The 23,054-nt window shown below is 55.8% G+C and overlaps 3 protein-coding genes across 5 annotated transcripts; 2 read left to right on the forward strand and 1 right to left on the reverse strand.

The window, feature by feature from the left end:
• The first annotated feature begins 1,503 nt into the window (after nucleotides 1-1,503).
• PARS2 (prolyl-tRNA synthetase 2, mitochondrial) lies at nucleotides 1,504-3,223 on the forward strand. Its single transcript, XM_052666350.1, has 2 exons — nucleotides 1,504-1,667; nucleotides 1,807-3,223. The coding sequence occupies exons 1-2, from the start codon at nucleotides 1,574-1,576 to the stop codon at nucleotides 3,219-3,221; spliced, it is 1,509 nt and encodes a 502-aa protein (XP_052522310.1). The 5' UTR covers nucleotides 1,504-1,573; the 3' UTR covers nucleotides 3,222-3,223.
• A 348-nt stretch (nucleotides 3,224-3,571) lies between these two features.
• TTC4 (tetratricopeptide repeat domain 4) lies at nucleotides 3,572-8,791 on the forward strand. Its single transcript, XM_052666351.1, has 10 exons — nucleotides 3,572-3,702; nucleotides 3,770-3,887; nucleotides 3,983-4,144; nucleotides 4,278-4,355; nucleotides 4,682-4,806; nucleotides 5,075-5,161; nucleotides 5,352-5,566; nucleotides 6,273-6,354; nucleotides 7,056-7,138; nucleotides 8,041-8,791. The coding sequence occupies exons 1-10, from the start codon at nucleotides 3,628-3,630 to the stop codon at nucleotides 8,138-8,140; spliced, it is 1,125 nt and encodes a 374-aa protein (XP_052522311.1). The 5' UTR covers nucleotides 3,572-3,627; the 3' UTR covers nucleotides 8,141-8,791.
• A 2,115-nt stretch (nucleotides 8,792-10,906) lies between these two features.
• ACOT11 (acyl-CoA thioesterase 11) lies at nucleotides 10,907-20,764 on the reverse strand. Of its 3 annotated transcripts, XM_052666347.1 has the most exons (17): nucleotides 20,334-20,764; nucleotides 17,458-17,533; nucleotides 16,284-16,473; nucleotides 15,443-15,512; nucleotides 15,047-15,107; nucleotides 14,500-14,601; nucleotides 14,112-14,247; nucleotides 13,878-14,034; nucleotides 13,524-13,643; nucleotides 13,302-13,446; nucleotides 12,962-13,017; nucleotides 12,762-12,828; nucleotides 12,600-12,683; nucleotides 12,370-12,503; nucleotides 12,041-12,172; nucleotides 11,843-11,969; nucleotides 10,907-11,759 (listed from the first exon to the last, which is right to left on the reverse strand). In XM_052666347.1, exons 1-17 carry the CDS (start codon nucleotides 20,354-20,356, stop codon nucleotides 11,604-11,606), a joined length of 1,836 nt encoding a protein of 611 aa, XP_052522307.1. In that variant the 5' UTR covers nucleotides 20,357-20,764; the 3' UTR covers nucleotides 10,907-11,603. The 3 variants fall into 3 exon arrangements, with proteins under 3 accessions (XP_052522307.1, XP_052522309.1, XP_052522308.1); XM_052666349.1 differs by lacking the exon at nucleotides 17,458-17,533 and having other exon boundaries at nucleotides 20,476-20,759; XM_052666348.1 differs by lacking the exon at nucleotides 17,458-17,533 and having other exon boundaries at nucleotides 20,334-20,759.
• Nucleotides 20,765-23,054: the final 2,290 nt, after the last annotated feature.

Raw genomic sequence — 23,054 nt, forward strand, 5'->3', positions numbered from 1 at the left:
GCTGTCTGACACACATTCAGATCTGCAGACACGCAGAGCTGGCGGCTGTTTCCCAGCTGCTCTGTGATGGGGGCAGCCTATGCCACCTCTTCCCCCTGGAGGAGCAATCCCAAGGAGCACAGGAGGTTCTAGGACGAGCCCTGCAATTACCATTTTATTGGACATAAAAACATCACCCTGGAGTTGTAAATTACAGAAGCATCACAGGAAGGAATGGAAGCACTCAGGAAGTTCAGCCAGACAGATGTGCAAGGCAGCACTACTCATGGACCCTCCCAGCTGTGTAAGATCATGGCCAGGGTCAGCCAGGATGTAGCCAGTGTGACTGGGCGAGGGCTGAAACCTCATTTTGATCCCTCTCAGCACAGCTGGAAAAGATAAAAGAGTGCAGACAGGCTCCCAGGCACCGAGCCTCCAAGCTCCTCATCCAGCACTGTCTGCTGGTTTAATGAGAGATATCAGCTTTCCCTGCAGATCTTGTCTCTCGTATAGCCTCAAACCCTCCCACTTAAAACACTGCCCTGCAAATCAATCCAAGATGTTTTGCCTCTTTGATCTGCTCAGCAGGCAGTAAGTCATTGACAGAAACACATTTTGCTTCAGCAGCTCCAGCAGGCGATGGAAACAGGGCAGGACCATTTTCCTGCCCTGCAGCAGGACCTGCACACCACAGCACAGGGCGTCCTGCAGGACCTGCAGCTCAACTGCTGTGTATCCCAGACTGTGTGTGCACTGCTACTGGATTGCAGCAGGGAGCATGCCAAGGAAACCATCACCGAGATAAGAGTGCAGGTGCTCTGGGAGGGAAGCACCATCCTGGAGCCAGAAACCTGCAGCCAGACCCTGGCTCAGAGCTGCGGAGCAGCTTCCCTGGGTCCCTCTGGGCAGTGCTTGCAGTTCATGCTTTTAGCGGCTGCAGTGCTCCTGACTCAGAAGCATCAACAGTGAGCCCTTTAATCTGTTTATCTTTCCCATTTCCTCATATAAATCGCAGTGCACATTAGTGCACATTCCTCATCACAGAAGAATTATGAAGATTTCCCCAAATCTCGTTTTTAAATAAAAAGAAAAGCTTATTCTTACTTCTTTATATTTAAAAAGGGATAACTTAAGCCCCTATAAAACCAGGCTCAGCAAAGTGACATCTCCCCTGGCGAAGTGCTCTTTGGAGATGGTGCATCCTCCAGCTCCAGCTCCGGCCTCCAGCTCCCATGGTCTTGCAGAGCGTGAGCTGAGGTTGGACAGAGACCAGATCCTGACAGAAGAGGCCCACAGCAGCGTGAAGGGGCTTCTCCGTGCCCGAGTACAAACGCAGGCACAGTGCAGGCGGGCTTCTCGCTTGACGGCGGCTGCCCGCAGACAGCCATCGGCCCCCAGCCCTGCAGCAGGACCCCAACCGCACAGCCTGCGGCGCGACCTCCGCACAGCAGGCGGCGCTGATGAGCAGCCATAGAGTCAGCGGCACGTTCTGCTTCCGGGAAGGAAGACGGTGCGGTGTATCACGTGACTTGGGCGGTGCGGACGGTGCGGGCTCTGCCGGCGCGCGCGGCTGGGCCGCGGGGTGCGCGCGTGCATGTGCAGAGCGCGTGTCCGCGCGCGCTCACGCGGCGCCTGTGTTCACGTGGGGTGCAGTACCTGCAGGCAGGTGCTGCCCAGCCTGGGGGCTGGTAAGAATCGGTGCTGGGGCTGCAGTGCCACCCAGCACGAAGCAGCACGTGGCAGCGGTGCACCCTTTTTGTCGCCACCAGCACTCTGAGCTGCAGCACCTTGCGTGTAACTCCTTGTTTTGCTGCTTCCTCCCTACAGGCGGGATGCTGGGCTTGCGGATGGGGCTCCCTGTGCTCAGAGCAGCAGCAGGACCGCAACTGCAGGCCCGCAGCTTCCAGCACGACGCTTCAGCTCATGCCCGCCTATTGCTCTCGCAGCTCTTCCAGCCTCTGAACCTGCAGGTGGGTGGTGTGGCAGGATGCGAGGGCCAGGCGGCGGAGCTGAGCTGCCGCAGCCACCGGCTGATGCTGCAGGGTGGCCTCATCCACCCCGCCAGCCCCGGCTGCTACCACCTCCTGCCACCTGCCATGCGTTCCATGGAGAAGCTGATCCGCCTGATCGACGGCGCCATGCGGAACATCGGCGGGCAGAAGGTGAACATGCCCAGCCTGAGCTCTGCTGAGCTGTGGCGGGCCAGCGGGCGCTGGGAGCAGATGGGGCCGGAGCTGTTCCGCTTGGCTGACCGGCACGGCAAGGAGTACTGCCTGGGCCCCACGCATGAGGAAGCTGTCACTGAACTGGTGGCCGCACATAGCAACCTGTCCTACAGGCAGCTCCCACTGCGCCTCTACCAGGTGACCAGAAAGTTCCGGGATGAGCCCAAGCCCCGCCTTGGCTTGCTGCGTAGCAGGGAGTTCTACATGAAGGACATGTACACCTTTGATGCCTCAGAGGAGGCAGCACGTCACACCTATGAGCTGGTGTGCAGAGCCTACTGCAGCCTCTTCAAGCGCCTGGGCCTGCGCTGCGTCCAAGTGCGGGCAGCCACTGGCACCATTGGTGGCACTGCATCCCATGAGTTCCAGCTGCCGGCTGACATCGGCGAGGACAGGTTGGTGCTGTGCCCTGCTGGGCATTTCGCAGCTAACGTGGAGATGATGGATGAAGAGCAAACAGCGTGCCCTACATGTGGAGAAAAACTCACCCAGAGCAGAGGGATCGAAGTGGGGCACACATTTTATCTGGGCACCAAGTATTCCTCTGTCCACAATGCCATCTTCTACACCCCTGAGAACAAGCTCCAGCTAGCAGAAATGGGCTGCTACGGTCTGGGTGTCACTCGCATCCTGGCAGCATCCATTGAGGTGCTGTCTACAGAGGACAGCATCCGCTGGCCGAGCCTCATTGCACCCTACCAGGCGTGCTTCATCCCCCCCAAGAAAGGCAGCAAGGAGGAACAGGGAGCTGTGGTGCTGGAGCAGCTCTATGATGATGTGGCTGAAGCTCTGCCTGGCCTGGTGGGCGATGTGGTGCTGGATGATAGGACGCAAATGACAATTGGCAAAAGGCTGAAAGATGCCAACAAGCTGGGGTACCCTTATGTGGTGATAGCCGGGAGGAGAGCTTGTGAGGACCCCCCGGTCTTTGAGGTTTGGGATCAGAGCTCTGGCACGGTTTTGTACCTCACCAAGGAAGGTGTCATTGAGTTACTGAGTAAAGTGCAACTCCCTTGAAATCCCCGCCTCCAAATCTTATCATGTTTGCAGCGCGGAGTGGGCCTGAACAGCGCGGTTCGTTGTTTAGGAGCTGCTTAACAGCAGTGCTGCGGCGCGGGGACGCGCCGGGTCAGCCCGCGTTCCCTGTGGGACTGTCCTCGTGGTTCATCATAGAGCAGTTACGGTTGGAACAGACAGCAGGTCCGCAGCCCACCAACCCCGTTCCTCTGCGGCAACCCCGCAATGTTGAACACCTGTAGGACGAGGGCAGCCATTTGCAGCCCCATCCCTATTGCCGCACGCACGGGCGCCCCGCTCCCCACAGCGGGCAAAATGGCGGCGCGGAGCCGGAAGGGGGTGGGGTGTGGGCCGGAAGGGGGCGACACGAGACCGGAAGTAGCAGAGCGGACGGGCTGGTAGCAGCATGGCGGACGCCGGGGAGAGCGGCGATGCGGTGCCGCGGTACCGGAACGGCTTCCATCCCGACACGTGGGAGCAGGTGAGGCGGCGACGGGGCCGGGCGGGCGTTACGGCCGGCGGTGCGGGCTGACGCGGTGTGCCCGCAGGAGCTGGAGGCCATCCCTATGTTTATGAAGAGCTGCCCTGCCGAGATCGACGCGTCGCGGCAGCCCGCCCTGGCCTGCCTGCAGTCCCTGCTGTTCGACGAGGAGAAGGAGCCCGCAGGTGGGCGGCGGGGCGGCGGGTGCACCCACAACCCTGAGGGCGGGTTCTACCGGAGCCGTGCAGCCCACCTCACGCCGCGCCTCCCCGCCCCGCAGAGCTAGCCGCCATGTACAAGAACGAAGGGAACGCGTACTTTGGGGAGAAGGACTACGGCAGGGCCGTGCGGGCCTACAGCGAGGGGCTGCGGCAGCGCTTCGGGGACGTGGAACTACGAGCCGTGCTGCTGTCCAACAGGGCGGCCGCGCACTGCCGCCTGGGTGAGCCCCCGCCCGCTGTCCCTCCTTTGCCGAACGGGCCGGTGATGCAGTTCTCGTGTTTTGCCGCCTGTGGGACCCAGTTGTACCTGAAATGTGCAATCCAGGCTTCTGAGCTGCTTTCCTTTGCCCGCAGGTAACTACCGCTCTGCTCTCGCTGATGCAACCCAAGCAAGGAAGCTGAAGCCCGACCACCTCAAAGCCATTGTGAGGGGTAAGGGCAGTGCACAATGGCCACAAAGCCACCTCCTCCTGCCCCAGCTCTGCTATCCTGTGCCCAGCCTTGGCTGTGGGCACCTCCAAGGATGGGGTACCATAGGCTGTACCATTCTGCTGGTGCCTTGGCTGCAGAAATGTTTCAGATTCTCTCCCAGCTTATTAGACCTACTGGCAGTCTGCAGCTCAACACAACCCCATAGTGCAACAGAGTGTATTGCTTTAGAAGGCACCAGAATTAACACTGACTTTATAACCACTGCCTTGTGTAAAAGCTCTGTGCCAGCTCCAATACCAGGCGCTTAAAAGCCTTAATCCTTCCAGGAGCTCTCTGTCACATGGAGCTAAAGAACTACTCTGAAGCCGTAGCGTGGTGTGAGGAGGGCTTGCGAATAGATTCAAAAGAGAAAAAGCTTCTGGAAGTGAGATCTAAAGCTGACAAATTAAAGGTAAATGTTACAGCAGACTGGCATGCTTGTTGCAGGGGTGATGTGTGCTGCTTACTAGAAACACAACCTAGAAACACATTGTGGAGAGTTCTCCATTCAGGTTTCTGCGTAATATAATTTCTCCTCAAATGTGGTTCCACATAATAATGTTGCTGAGCTGTGCAGAGAAAACAGCTGGGGCCTTCCTGGAGCCTCCACTTGTCAGCAGAGTAGTGCTGGGCCTTGGCTTTCTATGCATGACTGTGATATAACTCCTTGTTACATGCAGCGAGTTGAGGAGAGGGATGCAAGAAAGGCAAAGGCAATGGCGAAGAAAGAACAGAGTCAAAAGGAGCGTTTGCTTGCAGCAATAAAGGTGGGTCTGTGAGAGGACTTGTTTTGGTGGTGGTTCTTTTGGGGGGGGTTGTAGGGAAAGGGACAAGGGGCTTGGGTTAAGGACTTGTTGAGCGTGGCTAGCTCTATCCTGAGCTCCCAGGGCTGTACCCCTTTTTAGGTAACAACTAATGCAAAATAAGAGCTTACTTATTTTCCTTCCTCTCTCCTAGGAAAGAAATATCAAGCTGGTTGTTGAACCTTCAAGTGAAGAAGAAGAAATATCAGGTAGTCTGGCTGAGATATGTCTGAATGGTTTCCACTCTGACAGTGCCACAGGGGCAAAGGTGCACTTAGATGCTGATGGCAACCTAAACTGGCCTGTTCTCTTCCTGTACCCTGAGCATGAACAAACAGACTTCATCAAGGCTTTTCATGAGAACTCCAGGTAAATGCACTATCTGCAGCATTCTTTCATGAAGGAAAAGTTTGAGTGAGTTAGAACAGCTGGTAGGGGAAATGCTGTCATTACCACTGAAGTAGCTCCAGATTTCTAATCTCACAGCTGGCCAAACAAGGTTAAAACAACTTGGAATTTGTAATGTTTTTGTAGGCACAGATCCACCCACAACTTTGCAATTAAAAATGACAGTGCAAACAGATGAATAAAGCCGGAGTTCTTAGATAGTATTTTAAGTATGTCTTTCCATTTTCACATTGTTTGGTGGTGGATTCTCAGAACTAACTGACCAGCTCTCCTGCTGTACCAAAATAAACAGCCAGCTGACATACAGATGTGTTCTGAGCACTGATGTGGTGAAGCGTGGCATTGTTGAGACCCTGCAGATGAAAAATCAATTGTGAAAGAAATGCACAGTGCTCGCTTTTACACCTTCTGTATTGTGAAAATGGAAATTAAAAACAACTTGCTGTTGCACTGTTCAAGTTTAAAACCATTGGTATGAGTTGTAGTAGGGTATGGTCTCATTGAGAAAGCAGTGAGTTTAAAGAGAAGAAGCTATTTGTTTTTACAGTGATCTAAATCTATTTTCAAGTCCATTGCCTAATTTGCTGATGTATTTTTACTGTCTTTCATGTGCCAATTGTACAGACCAGGCTGAATGCTAAGCTAAAATGTGTGTTCTGGCTTCTAGATTTATCGATCATTTAATGGTGATGTTTGCTGAGTTACCTCCTTGGGATTTAGAGAGAAAGTACCTTCCCAGCAATCTCCAGGTGAGAAACTGGACTTCTATTTGAGTGTGTTGATTTGTGAAATGTTGCTTGGTTGGTTTTGGTGTTTGTTTTTTGTTTGTTTGTTTTTTTTCTCTGAAGTGAGACTAAGCATCTGTGTGTGTATGAAAGCAATAGCATAATTACCTGTTCACCACCCATGGCTGTGAAATAGTGATTTGGAGAGCTACATTCACTTGTCAGCACATCTGGAAAATGTTCAGTTTACATAGGCAGAGCTTATTAACAAAAATGAAAGTACTTTCTATCATACACAGCGTGTGTGAAATATAAGGTGTTTACAGATACTGTTAGGAAATTAGGAATCAAAAGAATAACTGAGATTTAGGCCAGGGAGCTGGTACACTGTACATAAAGAAGTGTAGATGGTGCTGTCTCATTTTCCACCTCAGTGTGGCATGCACTGGGCAGCCTGCAGTGCAGCAAGCAGTCAGGTACTAAAGGACCTTGTCTGTGGCAGAAATTGTGTGCCTGCTGCCACTGCTGTCAGAAAGCAAGCTGGTGTATGCCAGAAAGACTTCGAATATATATGGAGGACTGCACTGCTTAAATTAGTGTCTGATGCAGTCAGTTCAAGGTAGAGAAACTTGTGAAACCTCTATGAGTTGCATGCTGTGCTCTTACTGGACTTAGTAGTTTGTCTTCATATGGCTTAAGCATGTAACTCTCCCAAATTTCCTCAGCTCTATTTTGAAGATGAAGAAAGAGCAGAAATGTATGAGCTGAACCCAGCACACACATTGCTACAAGTGCTGCAGCACCAAAGGTGAGGCTCTACCTGCATGTCTCTCGTAAGAGTAGACTTTGGGCTTTAAGTGCAGTTTTTTCCTTCTGATTTAATAGCACTTGCTCTATGGGGGGGAGGTGTAGAGCACCAGGGCCACATAGTTTTTGTGCCTGCTTTGGTGATTAGTGTTCCTTCCCTCCCCAAAAAAATGCACAACTCTCCAGGACTAGGTGGAGGTGGGAGGGAAATGGGACTACACACAAGCAGCAGCACTAGAGGGGCTGTTTTATACCCATCTAAACAGTGCAACTTATAAAAAGGCAGCAGCAGTGTGTAAAGAGAGCGTGTTGAAGGTTAACAATGCTCTCACTGTTAAGAATGCTGTGTGAGCAGTCCCCAGCACAGCATGCAGCGCAGTTTCGGTCTCTGAAATTGACTTTCAAGTACTGTGCCATTGTTTAGAGAAAAGAGTCTGCTGTTGAGAAACCAAAAAAAGTATTGTAGAGCTGGTGCTGTTAACTTGCAGCAGCTTGTAGCTGGCTGGGGATGCCTGCAGCACAGCTCCAGCAGAATGGTCTGTCACAGGGGGAGCAGAGCTCAAGCTCTGCTGCTGTGGACTGTCTGAACTGGCACTCCATAAAACTCAGCAGTGTGCATAAGCCCTCAGATTTTTCAAGCTGTAAGGGCACTTGCAAAAGAAACCTCTTTCCAGGGACAGAACAACAGCTCTCTATTTTAATTGGGGTGGTTTGTTGGGAGAATCATTGATTCATAACACTGCTCCTTGGATAAGGGTAGCCCTGGCTCTGAAAGGCTCTGCTGGTCATCAAAAGCAGCCTGTCATCCTTCGGGAGGTCAGGCTGTGCTGTGCTGGGCAAAAGCTGCTTGCATGATGCTTGGCCAGGCAGAGGGAAGCTAGAGGACTCTCTTTAATCTTGCAGGTATTTTGTAAAGGCGGGGACTCCGACAGTGCTGGCTTTTGTGAAGAGTTCTCCCTTCTCTAAGAAGTATTTCAGTGGCAAGAAGGTGCATCGGCTGTAATGAGCAGGAAGGAACCGAGGAATCATGTGCAAGGGCTTGCTGTTCCATCTCGGCTGCAGACAGCAAACTTCTGCTTGCACAGAAATGCCTTGCACACTTCAGGGGAGAAATAGTCTTGGCACACACAGAAACTTCCAGCAAAGAAGCGTAGAAGGAGAATGAAGGGCTTACAAGAGGGGATTATTTGTTTAAATAGAAATCCAGCTGGCTTGCAGAAGGTCTCCTCTATGACAGGCTGCATGGGGCTTTGAAATAAACCTGAAACAGTGCCAGACATTGGCTGCAGCTGAAGCAACAGCAGCTGGGAATGTACTTACCTGTGAAAAATCACTGATTTCCTGCGAGGAGGGCTGTAGTTGCCAGGGTTTAATAGCAGTGCTCTGGGGTGAGTTACCTGCCTGCTGCCACGAGCTGAGTGCAGCTAGGCTCCTGCATGGGCCATTGCAGCTCTGAGGATTAGCAGCAGCTGGTTTTCACTGCTCAGAGCTGCTGCTGGCCAGGGGAGAGCAGAGCTCTTTGTCTGGAGCAGCATGTTTTACTGACTCTTTTGCTACCTATATAAACTGGAGCTAGACATGTCTATTTTAAGCAGGCTGATTCCTGTCTAATAAATGAGGTGATCCTTTTTTCTCACCGTATGAAATACTGAAAGTGAATTCTGACAGTAATTCTGACAGTAATTCTGAGCTCAAACATAACAGTTTTATCCATCCGGTTAACTTGTAGTGCCAACATACAGGATCATCTGTGCTTCTGTAGGAGCTTGTAATTAAAAATAATTCTAATTTCTTTCTCCCTGAGCTGCCCTGGTGAGCAGTGGGGAGTTTTAAGAACAGTAAGTGCACAGAGCAACAGAAAAGCTCTTCAGCCATAAAAACTTCTGCTTACAGCATGGAGGATTATTCTCTGTCCAGTGCTGTGTTCAGGCAGCTCTAAGAAAGTAAACAGAATTCCATGTTGCTATTTCTCAGTTACTGCACTGTGCACAAATACAGTAAAAAATATCAACAGGGTTGCTTTGCAGCCACACAAGGTAGAGAGGTGGGCAGTCAGTAGGACAGACTTTGGCTCAGTGCAGGTCTGCAGGTCAAGCAGCAGTGTTGCAGAGCAAGGATACGGTATGGGATGAGCTGGTGGCACACGTGCAGGACTTGCGCCCAGCCTGACCTCCTGTGGCTGCCTTCCATGGGGTGCATGGCTGTCATGGTGTTGGAGATGGCCTGTCCAAACCCTTGCATGTTCAGCATGGAGGCAGCAATGAAAAAAAAGATGATGATGATCTACAAGGGGAAGAGAGCCTGCTGTAAGCAGCTGCTGTGTGTGGTTTCTTCCCCCACCCTTCTTACATGCAAAGCTTGCTGAAGTCTGGATGCTAATTGCTTGCTTTTAACCAAAGCCACATGTGGACCTCAGCACTGTTTGCAAGCCAGCCCCAGCGGAGTAGAATGAAGTGGGACTCAGTGGAGGAAGGGATTGGGGCTGGGGCAGCCAGTTGGCATGTTACAGCAGTATCCTGAGCTGTATCCAGAGCAGCATGGCCAGCAGGTCAGGGGAGTGATCCCACCCCTCTGCTCTGCCCTTCTGATGCCTCATCTGGAGTACTGCATCCAGATATAGAGTCCTCAGTGCATGGGAGACATGGACCTGTTCAAGTGCATCCAGAAAAGGGATGCAAAAATGATCCAAGAGATGGAACGCCTCTCCTGTGAGGATAGGCTGAGAGCTGGGGCTGTGCAGACTGGAGAAGGCTCCAGGAAAACCTGAGAGCAGCCTGTGAGTATCTAGTGGGAGGCTGTAAGAAGGAAGGAGAGAGATTCTTTAGCAGGGCCTGTTGTGGTAGGACAAGGGGAAATGGTTTCAGACTAAAACTGGGGAGATGCCCCCTCCCATGGGTCAGGCTGGATGGGGCTCTCAGCACCTGATGGAGCTGTGGGTGTCTCTGTTCATTGCAGGGAGTGGGACCAGATGGTCTTTAATGACTCCGATTCTACCTGGGCTGTTTCCTCTTTGCTGAACAGCTCAGGGGTGGTATGTGGTGAATGCCTTCGGGCACAAGTGAGAGGCAACTGCCCATCATCAACCCTGTGGGGGAGAGCCCCTCCCAGGCCAAGTGCAGGGACCTACCAGCCACAGAGCTCACACAGATCTGCACTCCCCAGGAGGGGGGCAGGAAGACCAGCTGCAGCAGTTGACAGCATTGGAAGGCTCTGCATTGCTCAGCACTGTGTTCTGGTTGGGGCTGGGTCCTTCTGTGTCAGCCAAGCCACCCCCCAGCTCGGTGCTGAGCTGGAATTACTGCTCAATTCAGCTGCAGCATCATGACCCAAAATCACCGTTCCTGCAGTCACCCAGGTGGGGACCTCTCTGGGGAATCCTGCTCTGGCTCCTGCACCCCAAAACCTCCACCCCAAGCATTAAAAAGTACAGTGCTTTGGGAAGGAGAGAGGTCAGTCAAAGTTCAGCATTGGGGTGAATACATCACTGTGTGCACTTAATCAAGCAGCAGCCATTCCTGCAGATAAGTTGGAAGGATGGCTCGAGTCCTGGTGATAAAGAGGCAGGATTGCCCTGAGTTTTGGGAGATAAGGAGTCACTGTAAAAACTGAGTGTTTTGTGCCATGTTTAGCTTGAAACAGCTTTATCTGGTGGTGATAAGAGGGCAGGGGAGGTGGAGGCTCACAGGGGATGACTATAATTCAAGGTACGGTGCAGATCTAACTGCCAGGGCAGCAGCACCACAGCCCCCAAAGCAGACCTTCAGGCAGGTAAAGGTTTTTCCTTCTGATGCACTTTTATTGCCACTCCTTCCACACAGAGCTGTAGTCAGCAGCAGGACTGCAGGGCAGTGTGATGGGATTGGGATCTCAGCCCAGTGTGGGCATCCCATCAGCATCTTGGGTTGGGAACCCAAATCAGTGAATGTGAGGCAGGGATATGGTGGCAGCCAACCTTCTCCTCGCAGGAACAGAGAAAACCTGACAGCCCTGTTGTGGGTGCACAAGTAGCCCATTTCCCACCCTGCAGGTGCATCTCCCCCCACTCTGGGTGAGAGCCAAGGGGCAGTGTGGTCGTGCCCCAGCCCTGCCCTGCAGCCTGGGGCAGTGGAGCAGCGCATCCCCCAGCACAGTCCCTATCCACACCACTACAAAAAAGTTTCTCTCATTAAGAAACAACTAAAAAAATCAGTATTAGGAAGAGTTGGGATTGTACAAAGAATCAAGTAGCATTAGTTGAACTAAAATTCAAGTCCTACTCAGCAGCTTATAAAATTAGGGGAAAAAAAAAGAGGACTGGAAGTATCAGTATGAAGATGGTGCATCCCTGTGACACCCCTCCGTCCCCATCTCACTGACCTTGCTCAGGCCAAAGCCCCAGCAAGGCGCAGCCTGAGTGCCACCACTCTGTCCCCACACCCCTCTTTGCAAGACCACGTCTGTCCATGGATAACAGCAAAGCCCCAGGCCTAGAGGTCCTGCAGCAGTGCAATAAGGTCATCCTTGTTCTTCAACAGGAACTTCTCACAGGCCTTGAAGGTGGCACAGAAGTTGGAGGACAGCCCCACCACGTTGGTGGTGACATAGTTGAGGTACCCGGGCGTCGCCTGGTTGTAGTAAGCCACCTGTGATGAGCAGGAGACGGGTGTCACGGCTGGGCACGGAGGCTGAACACCCCAGCAGTGCACAGCATGGCCACAGCCCTCACCTTGCTCATCTCCTCTGACTCCGGCCACACACAGAAGCCAGAGCAGAGCGTCTCACCCCGTGTGTAGTTGGTGCTGGCAGGGTGCGTGGGCAGCGTCACCGACCGAAAGGCCACCACGTAGGGGTCCCTGGCAGGGGACAGCAGGGTGAGTGGGGTGCAGCCCGGGTGATGGGGACAGAGACATCACCTACTGCTTACCCTCTGCTGCAGGGTTTCCTCCGGGAGGCCAGGATGACAAAGTCCTGCGGCTTGTTCTCAGAGCTGAGTGCCTGGCTCAGCACGTGGTAGATGGCATCATCCTCATCCACCTGCTGCACCAGCTCGGCACTCCTGTGGGCAGGAGAGAGAACGGCAATGGGCGGTGAGAGCTGCTGTGCACAGAGTGCCATCAACCCCAGGGATGGGAACACACTGTTCAAGGCATGCAAACAGCTCTGGGGTGAGATGCTAGGCCCCAGGGAAGCCCAAAGGGTGTGCTTTTGGAAAGGGACGGGCGTCTGCTCCCACGCCATCCCGGCAGCACTCACTCATAGTGGCTGTCCCACTCGTGCCGACGCCGCAGGTCGGAGAGCAGGGAGAAGGCCTGGCTGGCCGAGATGTTCACCGACATCTCAATGCGGAAAGAGAGGAACTTGTCCTCCTCTAGCGTGTAGATCTGCACCTTGGGGAGCACAAACATAGTATGGCTGGGACGTGCATGGGACCCAGCATGCCTGCACTCTTGGCACAGCTCAGAGTACTCGGGTTAGTGCTGTACCTTCTCCTTCTCCCTGGCCAGCACCCAGTTGGCTTTGGCTACGAGTGTCTTCAGTGCAGAGACGTTGTTGTAGCTCAGGTACACCTGTGACAGAGCAGCATATCAGGGCCAGGGGTATCCCCCAAACACAGGCAGGAGGCAGTGCCACCTGCAGGCACACACCTTATTGCTTTGGTCCCAGGGTACAGACAGCGGCACCTCCGTCTGCTTACAGGAGACAACGTATTTCCTGCAGGAAAGAGTTTTCCTTACAGCAGGGCAAAAGCTGGGGAGTCCCTGCTCCCCAGTGCCAAGCAAGAAGATTCCCATTTCTTCCCATCTCCCATTTCCCCCCTCCATCCCGGTATCCCACTTGCTCTCACCGGTCCAGCCGAATCTTCTTCCTAGCACTGGCTTCTCTGTACCGCCTTTCTCCATCCTGATAAATGGGAAAAGCACACCAGGTTAATGGAAAAGGAGGAAAAAAATATATATTTTGTACAGTGGGTAAAACATTCAGCAGCAAAGAGCTGAAAGGTGAAGCCCTGTGCTCCAGAGATTAACCGGGAGCTATTTCAGTGTGCTGGGAGAAGGCAAAGAGCCCATCAGCTGATGTCAGTGCCTCTCTGGTAGCAGCACTGTGATCAAGGGATGGATGTTAGCTGTGTGCCACTGCAGCAGCGACACGGGGACATGGGATTACAGGGGGACTGCTGTCCTTACCCCCGGCTGGGGCACGACCATGGGCAGCGTGCGGGGCCGGCCCTCCTCATCCAGCACCACGAAGGTCATGAAGGCACTGTTGATGTGCCTCCGGCTGACAGACATCTCCTGGTCATAGGCCTCGGTGCAGACCCCCACCTCCATGCTGGGGGGGGGAGAAGAAGAAGGGGTGAGACATGGGGAGCCACGAGAAAGACTAGAGGTGCTGCCACCAGCACTCACCTGTTCTTGAAGGCGTTGTTGACGATGGCCTTGAGCACCAGGCGGTCCCCGACCTGCGACGGCCCGCGGAAGTGGAACATCTCGATGGCACGCAGCGTGGGGTGGGCATGGCACAGCCGGCTGCAGGGCAGGTGTCACTCCATGCACCATCCCCATCACAGCCAGAGCCAGGGGACCCTTGTGGGAGCTGTGCCTGTCCTTCCCTAGCACCACCGTGTGCATGTGGGACTGCCAACTCCCACTGCCATCCCTGCGTGCCGGTCCCTGTCACTCCACCATCTCCAGAAGGCCCCCACCAGCCAGCTGTGGCCCAGCCCACCCACCCGCCCCGATGCCCCTTCCCCCTGCAGGCACCTGGCTGCGATGGTGGCCACGTTCTCCATCCAGGCCATGATCTGCCCACCAAAGGTGTTGCCCTGGTGGTTGGCGTGCGGCGGCAGCACCAGCTCCACGCTCTCCACTCGCGTCTTCTCAGCCGGCACCACCGCACTGCCATCCCTCGTCTCCATCTCTGCCAGGGAGCACGGGGCTCAGTGCCACGGCCACCCCCACCCCTGACCCCACACCTCCCTTGTGGACATGCAGTACCGGTGTTACTGGTGTTGCGGGTGAGGAGGTCCTTGAGGGTGTCCTTGTGCACCAGCCGCATCCGACGGCGCTCGGCAGCAATGCTGTGCTCAATCTTCTCCTCCTCTGTCTGCGGGGTCAGCGGCTTCAGCTTCACCTAGGTGTGGGTGATGGATGGGGTGGGCCCTGTGTAGGGTTCCAAGGGGTGGCATGCATCCCAAGTCACACGCAGAGCTAGGCAAGCTCTGCATGCTTGGCTGAGTTGATTGTGTTGAGGGAAATGACTCTTCCTGCTTGCCCATGTCCCCACGGCTTGGGAAAATTTAGGCACAGCCCCACCTGCCCCCAGCCCCTATTGCAGAGGTGGTTTCCTGCAGGTTGGGCACGGGGCTCGCTGCACAGCACTTACCTTGGTGCCTAGGGGACCCTGCGCCACGAAGGTGGCATAAGCCTTGCAGATGCTGCAGTGCTTCCCGCTGCACAGGTCCTCGTAGCTCACCTGGATGCCCACCTGACAGAGGGCACAGCACAGGGCCTCTGAGCCACATGTATGGGTGGCAGGGACTGATGTTCAGCCAGCACCACCAGCACAAAGCAGGAAGTTTTTGCAAGCCCTTGCAGGGGTTCCTCACCCCAAATATTTCCTCCTGAGAAAGGAGGGGGCTGAAAGCAGCGGGTGAAGCACAGTGATGCCCAGTGTAGTTTGGGATCTTGAAACCAAGCACAGGAGAAAGGGAGCAGTTTGGTGCCCAAGCAGCAGCAGGTGCATGTGTAAAGGCAGCATCACCCCAGGCTGAGCCAGAGTGAGCAGAACAGACAGCACAGCCCCCGAGCCACAGAACAGAGCAGTATGCAGGTATTCTGCAGGTGGCCACAGCACAGAGGGTGCAGCTGGCAGGGACAGCAACATGCCAAGGGTGGACACAGGGGGCAAAGCATGGTTGCAGCACACAGACCTCCATGCTGGAGTTGAAGGCTCGGTTCACTTTGGCTTTGATGTTAACGACTTGTCCAACGCTGGAAAACAGAGAGAGGAGAAGAGACAAGAGGTGAGCGGAGGGCAAGGTCCCACAAGTGTGCAGAGCACGTGCTCCAGTGCTGAGCAGCTCCTTGCTGAGGTGCCAAATGAGCAAATGTGCCTTACTGGCAATAGCAACAGAAAACGGGATGGCCACAGGGTCCCTGCACCCTGAACAGCGCCTCACCAGGGGCAGATGTGCCCAGGACCTGGCAGCCAGTTGGGCTGGCAGCAGGGCACTGGAAGGCATGTGGGTAGGAAAGCTCCAGCACAGCACAGCTCTGCCTCAGCCCCACATCCAGCCAAGAGAGAGGGCAGAAAGTGGCACCTTTACCTAATGGTGTGCTCAAAATAGATGTCATCCATCGAGGCAGTGACGCACGGGCAGCCAGCATGTCTCTCAGCTGAGAAGGAACAGCAAACAGCGTCAGCAGCCTGCAGCAGCATACGGAGCTGCCAGCCCAATGTTTGGGGTGATAACAACCTCAAAACCCTGCTCCCGTCTCTGCCCTTTTCCCATCTGTGCCCACTGACAGCAGCATTTTTGGTTTCCCCACCTCTGTTCTGCAGACATTTTGCCCAGGGTTCACCCCTGGGGCAGCTCCTGGCCACATCACCCTCAATGTCTGCCCTGCCCTGATGATGCTTTCTCAGCAATGCACAACAACTGATATCATCTATCCCTACACAGCAACTACTGTAAAGCCAGCTGCTGGCTTAGCTTCCCCTCTAGACTACAAAAGCATCTCCAAACTGCAGAATTGCCCCCGTTTCCTGGTCTCATTGGTGTGGGTTTGGCTGCATGGAGGCCACAGGGAGGGCAGTGGTTAGGGGGAAGCAGACACAGACCAAGAAGCTGTGTGCAGCAGAGCCACCTCCCCCTGTCCTGCTGCTGGCTGCTCCATTACTCAGCAGAATGGCACGGCGCCCAGCTGCTGTCAGCTCTGTGGGCAGCAGGCAGGGAATGGCACGCTGCTGCCCGCACACAGCCCCACATCTCCCCACCCCAGCCCTCTCCCTCCACCCCTGCTGTCCGCATGAGACGATGCCATTGCTTGTTGCTTTCCTTTCCATCACCAAACACTGCTGCAAGCATCCTCAACCAGCACATTTTCCTCCCCATGCAGGACAAGCTCCCCAAACTGATGGGCTACAAATGTCCAGGCACAGCTTACCTGAGAGGCAAGCAGCCGTGTCGATCCACTTGAGCAGCTGCCCGGCGCTGAGCTCCCCATGCTGATTGCTGTGGCAGGGCAGAACCAGTTGGCTCATCTGCACCTCGGTGGGGTTGTGGCCACCCATGGCCCCCGCAGCCTCCTCCTGCTGCTCCCCTGTGTCCTGGGTGCACGGTGGTGAGGTGGAGCCCTGTGGGAAGAGGGGAGGGATATGGTGCATTACCCAGCCTGATTAGCAAACATGTCTGTGGGATGGGATCATGGGGACCACGATGCTTGGAACCCCATCGTTTGCTTTTTCCATCCCAAATGTTGGTGCCGCAGAAGGCACCTGCTCCTCGGCTCTGTACAAATAGGAGAAACATCTCCCAGGAGACGAGGAAACCTTGCTTGGCAGGGCAGGATGCTCCAGCAGTGCACTGCTGGGGAGAGAAGAATAAAATGTTATGAATGCAGGGGTCAGCACTGTTCCTGCCCGGCCCCTGGCTCACCAGGCACAGAGTGGTGTTTTAGAAGGACCGTGATTGTGGCTGTGCTGTCAGGAGAGAAGATTCAGCATGGAGTGGGCCGTGTTACACAAGGGCTGAACTCAGTGCACCCTGTGAGTAATTGAGGAGCCATGAGAGCAGTCTGGGCTTCATTACAGCGCTTCCTTCCGCTTTCTGCTCTAACAATGTCCCCCATTTATAGCACTTGTTGCGAGATCCCACTCGCAGCAGCTTCTTTCCCCTCTGCTTCTCTCCAGCTGCCTTTGTAAATGCTTTATTCTCAGAACACAGCCTTCCCTCCTACCCCAGGCTCACCGAACACCACTTCGCTTCTCAGAATAGCATTTTCCATCACTGGTCTAACAGGAGCCTTCTGTTTCCATAGCTACTGGTACAAAGCATCCCAAGAATGGCACAAACCTCGGGTTATCGAAGGCAGCGAGTGAGCCCTAAGGAAGGGGCACCCATCCCGGCAGCCTCGAGCCCCCCACAAACCCCCCGGGTGTCCACAGCACAAGGACACAGCTATTTCTGGAAGGCAGCAGGCTCTGGGGCGTGAGCCAGCACTACGCAGAGCTCCAAAGCTTTCTGCAGCACAGTTATGATCTCAGTGGCTGGGGACGTTAATAGGGACGGGGCACTGCATGCCGGCAGCCCCAGGGTTATTGGCACAGCACACTGGGTACCTGGAGGCCATTGCAACAGAAACTCAGGATGTCTTCAGGGACTACAATGTTCCCTTTGACCATTTTTAAAAGACACCTGGAAAGGAGAAGAGCAGCTAGGGTTAAAAAGAGGGATGGCAGAACGTGGGGACGTTGCCATAAAGGGGGATACGAGGCAGTACAGAGAGACCCAAGTGCTGGAGCGCTCTGCATTGGGATGCACACAACCATTTGGTTTGGGAAGAGCTGGCTAAATCCACGCGTAGGAGCACAGCAGCGTGGGGAGGAAGCTGCCAGCACCTTGTAAACAGACAAAAGGTGACGGCAGGGCTCAGCACAGAGCACTCGCAGGGTGGCCCTGGCCGCAGTCAACCCCACAGCTCACCCCAGAGGGACAGGGAGAGCTGGAGCCCAGCCCTGTTCTCTAACACAGCATCCAGCATGACGGCTGCGGGTCTAAAGCCCAAGGGCAGAGCCAGGTCCCAAGCCTGCCATTCCACAGGGGTCAGCCTGAGGATTTTCCACACCGTTACATGTGACAGAGGGCTGTGCTTGGAGGTGCGGACATCACAGTGACACCAGTGCAGTCACAAGACCCGAGGAGCATGCCCTTGGCACTGGAGGGGCTCACGCTGTGCCTGGCTGCCAGCGGGGCAGCAAATGGGAAGCTCCCATCCCTGCCACACCTCTGCCCGGCGCAGGGCCCAGAATGAAGCACTGCAGGCACTGGGAACACCTGGTGTGGTGGTGGCATTGCAAGGGATGAGAACAAATTTTTTCCAATATCCATGCCTGATTGATGTCTCCACTCCAGCAGTGCCTTGCTTTGCTTTAACCAAGCCCCACATCTTCTCCAGATTGCAGCTGAACCTTGGGAGCTTGCTTATGGTTCACTTCTTGCAAGCAAGAGCACAGCACAAGAGTCCATCTGCTTCTAGCAAGCAGCCTTTGCTCCCCAGGTTTGGTTTGTTGCAGGCAGTGGTGGGGGTGGCCCCGTCCCGCCCCACAGCCATGGTACCAATGTCAAGGACACATGGTCCAGCACGTGCCTTGGAAACCCAAAGCCTGTGCTCCCCAACTGCACTCGTGTCACCTTGTTTGTTCCAACATGAGCAGGAGAGGAAAAGAATTATAAAGAGCCACCTGCTTTGCATCCCTCAACTGTTTTGGATGTGGGCACACACTCGCTACCCTGGAACACATGGGGAAGGGGAGTGCCCAACCACACTACTCACAGCACACTGGAGGCCTGCAGCCATTCAGACCGAGGGTATTTATAGAGAATTCGGTTATTGAAACTAAGCAAGCAAGTGTCTGTCCTCATTAAAATCTTCCATCTTACTCAGCTGTCAAATGTTTAAAGCTGTTGACTGATGCAGCCCCCAGGTCACCATGGCAACAAGATGTATCACCCAGGCGATGATGCTCTTACTCTGTCACCCCTCCAGTGACCCACTTCTACCAAAAAAATAAAGTTTGCATTACAAAAAGAAAAACCCTTTGGAAGAATATTTCTGTTGCCTCCTGCTGCACTCGCAAAGCCAAGCTGAGTTGAACTGGGAGCAATTGATCGAGAGAGGAAAAGAGAGATGCTTTTTCATTTTCCTTTTGCGTGGATCCTCAAGTCCTTGAGCCCCAGGAACATGGTGTTTGGCTGAGCCACCCCCAAAAAGCAGGTTGATGCTGGGGGACTATGGTGCTGGGTCCTGGCAGGGCAGAGTGCAGCCATGGACACACTGAGCCTCCAGTGCCCACTCTCACTGACTCAGATGAGCATTCCCCAAAGCCCAGCCCAGATTTCCCCTATCCATCTTTGCTCTCTCTTTCCCGCTCCATCCCCTTGACACATCCTGACCCATTCCTGGGAATCTTGAAAGAAAAAAGTGGGGGGAAGGAAAGCAGCAACAATGAAGTTCTCTGGGGAGGATTATTGGTGTGTAATTGAGCAATATCCATGGTAACGAGCAAATCAGCACGCATTGAAAAATTAACCTGACCTACTTTGGGAAATCCCACCACCTCAACAGGGCAGTGGGAGAGGTGAGCCTGGCGGTGGGAGAGGCTGTGCCCACGTGGGGACAGACAGCACAGTGGGGACAGGGAACAGCCAGATACACGCAAGAGTTTTTTGGGGAACACATTTCATGCCCTCCACTGGAGTTTCACAGAGCAGAACAAGGTATCAAGCCTGGAAAGCATAACCTGGATCCCTTTGCTGAGGGCTGTATGCTTGCAGCCATGAGAAACTTTTGGTGCTGCGAGCATAGCTGGGACCCTCCGTCCTCATCCTCCTTCCATGGCTCCTGTACATCCCCAGGGCTACGGGCAACGAGGCCAGCATGGGAACAAAGTCCTCTGAATGCTTAGTGGGGGACAAAGGTCCCCAGCACTGCTGCCACCAGCCCAGACAGGGAGCAGAGCTGTGTGAACCCCTGTAGGTGCCAGCAGCGCAGGGGTCAGACTGCACAAACATGGGGACATCCAACAGCATTGCCCAGAGCAGATGCCCACCTGCTCCCATGGCTTCCTTGGGGAAGAGACCATCAGGACTGCTGTGGTCAAGACCCCAATGGCTGAGACCACCACAGTCAGGACCATCCCCATGAGGGCCATCACAGCTGGGCTCACTATGGTCCATAGCACCGCAGTGTCGAGCTGCCACACAATCCACCTGCCCACACTGCCCACTTTTCCTGAGTATTTGTCCACTTTTAAGCACAAGGAGTCTTGGTTCACCCGAAACTCCCCCCCAGATCAAACCTGATCCCAAACCTCTCCCAACACCGATCCAGTCAGATCCAGCAGGCACTGCTCCCACGCCTGCCGCGCCAGCTCCGTGGTCCCACTCGCATGCCACTGTCCCCATGTCGCCCCCTGGGCATCCCCTCTGCCCTCACCTCAGCCAGAAGAAGCTGAGCATTTGCAGCGTGTCGTGGCGGCGGCAGAAGGAAGAGGAGGAGGAAGAGCAGAAGGAGGAGGAGGAGGAAGAATGCGAGGAGGAGGAGGAGAGGGAGGGAGAAGGAGGAGGGGTGCGGACACCTGCGTGCAGCTCGGGGCTCGGCGGCAGCGGGCAGCCCTGCGTCCTTGGGAAGCAGCCAGAGCTCAGCCCTTCATCACAGCGCAATTCTTAAGGTCGTGCTCTCAGCCCGGAGCTGCTGCGCACGAAGCGGCCCCGATGGGGATGGTACAAAAAGTTACCAATACAAGGAAAGAAATGCAAATCGCCGTGTCACCGCCCGTTGGCTCTTGGGGAGACGTTGTTCCGTTTGTGTTTTGTTTGCGTGTTTTAAGCAGGGAACATTTGGTAATCGAGGTACGAGGCACTGATCAAAGCCCCTCACACGCTGCGGCTGGAAAAACAGGAGTGAAATAACGCGAGGAATTCAGCAGGAAGCAGGGCCTGGAGATTGGCAACGAGCTGGGAGCAGCGCAGGGCAGGCGGAGCGCTGCTGTTGGGCTCGGGGCCGCGAGGTGCGGGGCGAGGCGGCATTCGGGGCTCAGCCCGCACCCAGCTCCCTCCGAAAAGCCGCCCAACCCAGCACAATTAGCGCAATGCTGTAATTACAGCTCGCAGCCGTGGCCCTGCAGGGTGCGTCCAGCCGGCACCGCACGCCCGTCCCTCGCAGACCCTCGGTGCGCGGCGCCTAGCGAGTGGATAATTAGCTAAACGAATTAATTGACATCCCTCCTTGTAATTAGCAAGCGGTTACAAGCAGCTATTCTCTTTGGGACGAGGGAAATTTCGCAGGGATTGGTGTTAAAATACTGTAAAATCGTTAAGAGTAAATAACGAGGGCCGCGCGTAGAGGCGGAGGCAGGGCACGAATCTGCGGCCGCGCTGCTTAATTACTCCGTTAATTACTGCGCGGTGACAAAGCTGGGGGACCCAGTGGCCTGGGCGAGGCACGGCACCGCAGCAGGGTGAGGTGAGGATGGGACGAGCCGGCGGCATCCCGCACGCCGAGCCGCCCTGCGCGCGGCCCCCGCCTCTCCTCGCCCCGCAGCCGCTGCTGCTCGCCCCGCGGGCCGAGGACCCGCAGCGCGCTGTTCCACCTCTCGCCGCCAGAGGGCGCCATTGTTCCGAGCGGCGGCGCGGCCTCCCCCCTCCTTCCCCGCGGCGCGGCGCGGCGTGGCGCCCGCCCAGGCGCGGCCTTCCGGCGGCTGCGGCCCGCCTGCGGGGCCGGGGCGGGGGTGGGGGCCGGGCGGCTCCGGCCCCCGCGAGCCTCGGGGAGGCGGGGCCGGAGCGGGCGCTCGGCCCAATCAGAACGCGGCGGTTTCAAGAGGCCCCTTCCGCGCCCCGCTCCGCCCCGTGCGGCGCCGCGCTGCGGGCGGGCGGCCCCGGGGGAGCGCGGGCGGCCGGGAGCGGGCAGGGAGCGGCGTGCGCCGATGTGCGCCGCTGTGCACGGAGCGACGGGCAGCGCAGCGCTCCCGGAGCCGTGCCTCGCTGACGGGCTCTGCCGGCGGCGGCATCCCCCGTTCCCTCCTACAAAGAACGCTTCTGGGTTGGCGATGCGGAGCAGTTGGCGGTGGCCGCGCGTTGGTTCCGTGCTGCCGGGCTCCTGCAGGCGCACGCACACGGGGAAAGCCCTCGGCCGTTCCCTGCTGGCAAGGAGAAATGTGGCTGCCTCCGAGCTGAGGCGGTGCTGTCAGGCAGGGAGGTGGGGTGTCCCTCCCGGCCCCAGAGATTCGCGCATCGTTCCCCATCCGAAGCCCCAGGTTGGCCTCTGCCGTCCTTCCCGCTCCACACCGATCCACACCGCTGTTCTCCAGGCCCAGGGGTCAGGGCGGGCCCGGCAGCGTTCAGAGCCAACGCAGCGCCGGGCTGAGGGCTGGGTGCTGCACGGCGGATGGCGGCAGCCCCGGCCGGAGGCAATAAAACACCGGGAATGATGCAGCAAAACAGGCTGGAGCTGCGTGGCAAAATAAATCATCCCACGCAGAGGAGGTGGTTTTCTGCCCTGCCTTTCGCGTTGGCCAACAAAGCCCTGCTGGGCTGTGAGGGTCTGGCTGGATGCGGCCCTGCGCGGTGCCCCTCGCTGTGCTGGGAGCTCGTTGCCATCTCCTCCCACCTCCCTCGCCTTCACCTTGGAGCAAGCAGCTCGCCGAGCTGCCAGCAGTGATAAAATGGCTGTGCCCCGAATTTATGGAGTTTATCTGTGAATAACTCTTGGAGGTGACGCTACCATGGAGCCGGGGAGGAGGGGAGCTTTGTTTTGGGATACACCGTGCTGACAGCCCAGCCCCAGTGTATGCCCCCAGTGCTCCTTGTCCGCTGTGCCCCCAGAACCCCCCGTGTCTCCAGCTCACGGGGACAGAGCAGCCCCTGCCCAGCTCCCTGCTGACACGCTGAGGGCTTGTTTCCTATCCTCAGCGTGTTTACGAGGAGCTCCATCGCTTTGGCACATCACAGCAGCCCCCGCGGAGCACATTTAGCACCCTGGGATTGCTGCTTCTCACCGCGTGTGCCTGTGCTGTGCTGCAGTGAGCCCTGGGGATAAGCAGGCACCGAGCAGCACCCGGGCTGGGGGAAGCACCGTGCTGGAGCCCCCCCTCCACGCTGCCGCAGTGACATCCATCACAAGTTTCCAAGCCTCATCTAATTTTGGAGGCCTTCAGCA

The sequence above is a fragment of the Tympanuchus pallidicinctus genome, unplaced genomic scaffold, assembly GCF_026119805.1.
Source record: "Tympanuchus pallidicinctus isolate F22 unplaced genomic scaffold, pur_lepc_1.0 scaffold7, whole genome shotgun sequence".
NCBI classification, from domain to species: domain Eukaryota; kingdom Metazoa; phylum Chordata; class Aves; order Galliformes; family Phasianidae; genus Tympanuchus; species Tympanuchus pallidicinctus.

Coding starts and splice junctions, on each gene's coding strand:
- PARS2 (XM_052666350.1), top strand. CDS start 1,574: ATGTGCAGAGCGCGTGTCCGCGCGCGCTCACGCGGCGCCTGTGTTCAC. Junction 1,668..1,806: donor GCTGCCCAGCCTGGGGGCTG/GTAAGAATCGGT, acceptor TCCTCCCTACAG/GCGGGATGCTGGGCTTGCGG.
- TTC4 (XM_052666351.1), top strand. CDS start 3,628: ATGGCGGACGCCGGGGAGAGCGGCGATGCGGTGCCGCGGTACCGGAAC. Junction 4,356..4,681: donor CCTCAAAGCCATTGTGAGGG/GTAAGGGCAGTG, acceptor TAATCCTTCCAG/GAGCTCTCTGTCACATGGAG. Junction 4,807..5,074: donor CTAAAGCTGACAAATTAAAG/GTAAATGTTACA, acceptor TGTTACATGCAG/CGAGTTGAGGAGAGGGATGC.
- ACOT11 (XM_052666347.1), bottom strand. CDS start 20,356: ATGCTCAGCTTCTTCTGGCTGAG. Junction 17,534..20,333: donor CTCAGCTTCTTCTGGCTGAG/GTGAGGGCAGAG, acceptor TCTCCTTTCCAG/GTGTCTTTTAAAAATGGTCA. Junction 12,173..12,369: donor GAGTGGGACAGCCACTATGA/GTGAGTGCTGCC, acceptor TCCTGCCCACAG/GAGTGCCGAGCTGGTGCAGC.